At 42.0% G+C, this 4,403-nt stretch overlaps 1 protein-coding gene across 1 annotated transcript; it reads right to left on the minus strand.

Moving 5' to 3' along the window:
• Positions 1–1,957: 1,957 nt before the first annotated feature.
• Positions 1,958–4,185, minus strand: LOC136470465 (zinc finger BED domain-containing protein DAYSLEEPER-like). The gene is made up of 2 exons (XM_066468302.1): positions 3,159–4,185; positions 1,958–2,850 (listed from the first exon to the last, which is right to left on the minus strand). The coding sequence occupies exons 1-2, from the start codon at positions 4,183–4,185 to the stop codon at positions 1,958–1,960; spliced, it is 1,920 nt and encodes a 639-aa protein (XP_066324399.1).
• Positions 4,186–4,403: the final 218 nt, after the last annotated feature.

Raw genomic sequence — 4,403 nt, forward strand, 5'->3', positions numbered from 1 at the left:
AAAATAACATAGAAGGTATAAGAATAATGGTGACTTTGACAATTGAATTATCCCCTAAATACCAAATGCAAAACTGGATTTATTATTTAGTGGTACAATCAAAATCCTTAAGATTTGTAGAACATCTAATTAGAAAATCCACTAAGAAAGAATTATAAGTATTCAAACTCTATTATAAGTTTGATACACTATCTAGAATATATTGAGTATAACTTATTTACCTCCATAATCCTCTGAAAGGATTTATTACCCTGAAGGATAAATTTTATTTGTTTTGCACAACTAATAAGTGGCTATCTATGCATGAAGCATATTGCTCTTGTTTACTCATATTATAATTCATTGAAGAATGATAAGCCAATATTTTAAAAGATATAGTATTATGATGCCGCATACCATTATTAAGCACATACTTATGAAAGGTGTGGTCTGAACAATAAAGTTCAAAGGATGACTTTATGAGGGAGAGCAATTTGAGTGAATCTACCTTGGAGGTAATTAAAACCACTAAATTACAAAGATCAGGTAGATTATATTTGCTAAAACATTGAAGTTTATGCAAAGATTAGAAGATAAATATCTATTCATGAAGAATAGAATATCCTAAAGAATACATGACCAAGAAGGTTAAATGTTGTACTCTTTTTTCCTATGTGAGTTTTTACTTGAAGGTTTCTCACACAAGATTTTTAATAAGACAACATGTGCAATGTAATTAACAAATGCGATGTTCTCTTTTCTACAAGAACCGTTTTTTCCCACTGGATTTTTGGATGGAGTTTTTAACGAGGCATATGCATATCGTGGTAATCGTCCAAGGAGGAGTGTTGTAAAACGTACGAACTCTATCCTAAAAGGAAAGGAGAAGGATGAATCCTAATTCTAATTCGTTTGTACGTGAGCTCTTACTAAACTCTTAGGCCTCGACAGGACTATATATACGTAGGAGCTATATGTTGTAATTACCAATATTCAGATAAATAAAGAATAGTCTCCCTATCTCTTGTATCTATGTGTTCTGTTTTCATCTATTATGTTGATCATGAGAGACGAAGAGAGAAAGGTCCTGACCACTGGCGACGTATTTTATAACAGTTGCCTCTTTTGGGCATTTTGTCGAACGCATGTATTGCATAGGACATGACATGGGGCCAAAACTTGGGCGTCAGGAGTGTACTCATGGCCGAGATGGTCCGAGGAAGAAGACGAGCGGGTGCTGACCGTGGCTTCGGCGATAGCCCTGGGGCGTAGTGGGGGAGCACATAAGTGGGACGTGGTGTGGTTGCTCGACGATGGCAAGCCGTCAAGGGGCCAATGGAGTGTGAGCGTGGTCACTATATCTGGGCATCGGGTCGGCCCGGCCCGGCACGGCACGGTCACGGGCCGGCACGACACGATGGCTATCGGGCCAAGGAGGCACGCCGTGCCCTGCGGGCCGTGCCTCATCGGCCTGCGGGCCTGGCCTTCGGCCCAGGCACTGGCCTATGGGCCATTTTTCGTGCCGTGCTGGCCCATGAGGCACGGCAAAAATAGCAGGCCGTGCCAGCCCATAGCCCATTAAATCTAAAACACCTCCAAATAAATATCTCAATCCATTTTTTTCAACCATGAACACATAAGTATGAATTTTGACCAACACAACTTTTTCACACTTAGCCATTTAGGACACTTAGGCAATAAACAGCAGCAACAGCAAGATGAAGACAACAGATTTAAATATCAAAAAGAGCTGTTTTGTGCAATGCTGCCTTATTAAAAACCTAGGTAAAACTCACCTTTGTGAGAAACCCTAGGCAGGAAAAAAGAGTGCAGCCAGCTCCAAATGTCTTAATCTTACATAGTTATTACAGACCATTGTTCAAATGTTCAAATGAAAACTAAGCAAGTGAGTGAGGGACACATCCACTCTCAACTCACACAAAAGTACTCCAACACTCCCAGCCAACCAATGCCACTCTCAGCCACCAGATGCATCATCTTCACCTTCTGGTTCATCCAGGAACAGATTCTCGAATGCATCTTCAATTTCCTTGGTATCAGCAACTTCATGTTGTTCCCTCTTCTCTCCTAGCTCCCAGTCCTTCAACAAGGTCAGCATCTCAACATGTTCTGGTTTCAAGCTTCGGCGCCGTTCTTCTAGGATCCTCCCTGCTAAGCTAAAACAAGACTCTGAAGAACAAGTGGAAACAGGAACTGACATGATATCTCTGGCCATAATAGCTAGGATGGGATATGTTAGTTTGTGGTCCTTCCACCACAGAAGAATGTTAAAACCATCCTCATAAGCAGTTATGCAGTCGCTGTCCAAATAGCTTGAAAGTTCAGAAGCAGTAGAGTGAGAAGAAGAACAGGCAGTGCCACTAGAAGGACCAGGCAGACCTGATCCTCCAAAAATTACCCCCCAAGCCTGTTTTCTCTTACCAGTGGGTGAGGTAGGACCAGCAACCCTTTGTGACCTGGTTGCACCAAACGTTCTCAAATATTTCTCAAACATTTTATGCAACTCAGTTTTCAAATCAACATAGTAAGTAGTGTAATCAGTACCAGTATATTCAGTAAGTAAATGGAGGACCCTTTGCATACCTCTGAGCTTAGCTCTAGGGTCAAGAATGAATGCAAATGAGTATAAGAGAGGAATGTCCTTCCAATACTTAAGAAATTTATGCTGCATAGGGTACACAAAGGGTCTAAGATTAACATCCCTTTCACATGCATGCAAATGGGTTGCAATCTCCAGAACATGGTGCAGCACAAGAGGACTGGTAGGATAATAAACACTAGACAGTGTAACAGTAGAGTCATAAAATACTTCTAGGAACTCCAATATTTTCCCAGCCACATGCCAATGGGCTGGAGACAATAGTGCAGAACCATAATTTGAATTTATGAACACAGAAATACTTCACTGTAAGGAACCAAGTGTTTTAGCATGAGATAAGTAGCATTCCATCTAACATCCATGTCTAAGCCAAATTTTCTAGGTCTCATACCTTTAGCTTCACAGTAGTTTCTAAACATAGCAATTCTTTGATTAGAGGAGTTCAAGAAATTAATTGCAGTTCTAAAATCCTCTATATAAGGTTTGATTCTTTTTAGTCTAGATTTGACTATCAGATTAATAATGTGACAAGCACAGCGTTGATTCACAAGACTATAACCAGGTGCAGGATCACAACTAGCAAACATGGGTGTCAAAGTTTCCATAGCCTTAGCATTAGAAGATGCATTATCTAAAGTGATAGAAAAGATTTTATCAACCAAGCCATACTCCTCAACAACAGATGCAATGGAAGCAGAAATGTTTTCACCAGAATGCTTAACTTGAATCAACCTAAGACCAACAATCTTCTTTTGCAATTCCCAATCAGCATTTACATAGTGAGCAACAACAGATATGTAATCCTCTTTAGCATTACCAGACCATATGTCAGAAGTCAAAGCAACAGATGCAGAAGCATGCACACAGTTCCTAATCATAGCACGACGTTCAGCAAATAACTTATCCAGATCTCTAGTGGTGGTTCTTCTAGATGATCTAACAAATCTTGGGTTATGAGAATTTTTAATATATTCCTCAAATGCATCAGTGTCACCAAAACCAAGAGGAAGATCAAGCCTAGCAATCAATCTACATAGTTCAGTTCTAGCAACAGCAGGATCATAGTTCCAATTATGCAAAGACCCATCAGCATTAAAAGCTAGTCGAGACTGAACCCTAGAAGCATTATCAAGTTTCTGTTTGCAAGATTTTTGGTGCCTAAGAATGTGACCAGTACCAGCAGTAGATCTAGCACTCAACACAGTTCTACACATCTTACATATAGCTCTAACACGCACATCGACACCATTAATCTTCTCATAAACCTCCTCAAAGTCACCCCAGCACTTAGACTTGCGCTTACCAAGTCCAGAAACAGCACTAGAGGAAGGAGTACGAGTACCATTACCATCAGCATTACCATTAACACCAGTGCTGTTGGAGTGGGTGTTGGAGTCCACCGTCCCTGTCCCCGTTGCCCCTGCATCGACGTCGATCGCCGGCTGTGTCCCGCGGGTGGCGTCATCAAACACCGCAAAGGGGTCACGGCCGTCGTCGTCGTGCTCCGGGGACAGCCCAGCCGCGACCAAGTCATCGTCGCCAGTCACAGGGAACATGGCATCGTCGCCCTGTGGGTCACACGCCATGGGGCCCTTGGCCGCGGATGGCTGAACTCCAGCACCGTTCCTCAACGGTGCGCGGCTACGGCTTGGCCGCGGTGCCATTGCCCGTCGTCTGTCTACGCCAAGGCTAGTTGACGACAAGGCATCGGCAGCAGACCTACAAAGAAAAAGAACACGAAAAGAAGAAAAGGATGAGAAAATGATCCAAAAAACAGAATCAAAACACTGAGAAACGTATAGAT

Source organism: Miscanthus floridulus, chromosome 8, assembly GCF_019320115.1.
Source record: "Miscanthus floridulus cultivar M001 chromosome 8, ASM1932011v1, whole genome shotgun sequence".
Lineage (NCBI taxonomy): Eukaryota > Viridiplantae > Streptophyta > Magnoliopsida > Poales > Poaceae > Miscanthus > Miscanthus floridulus.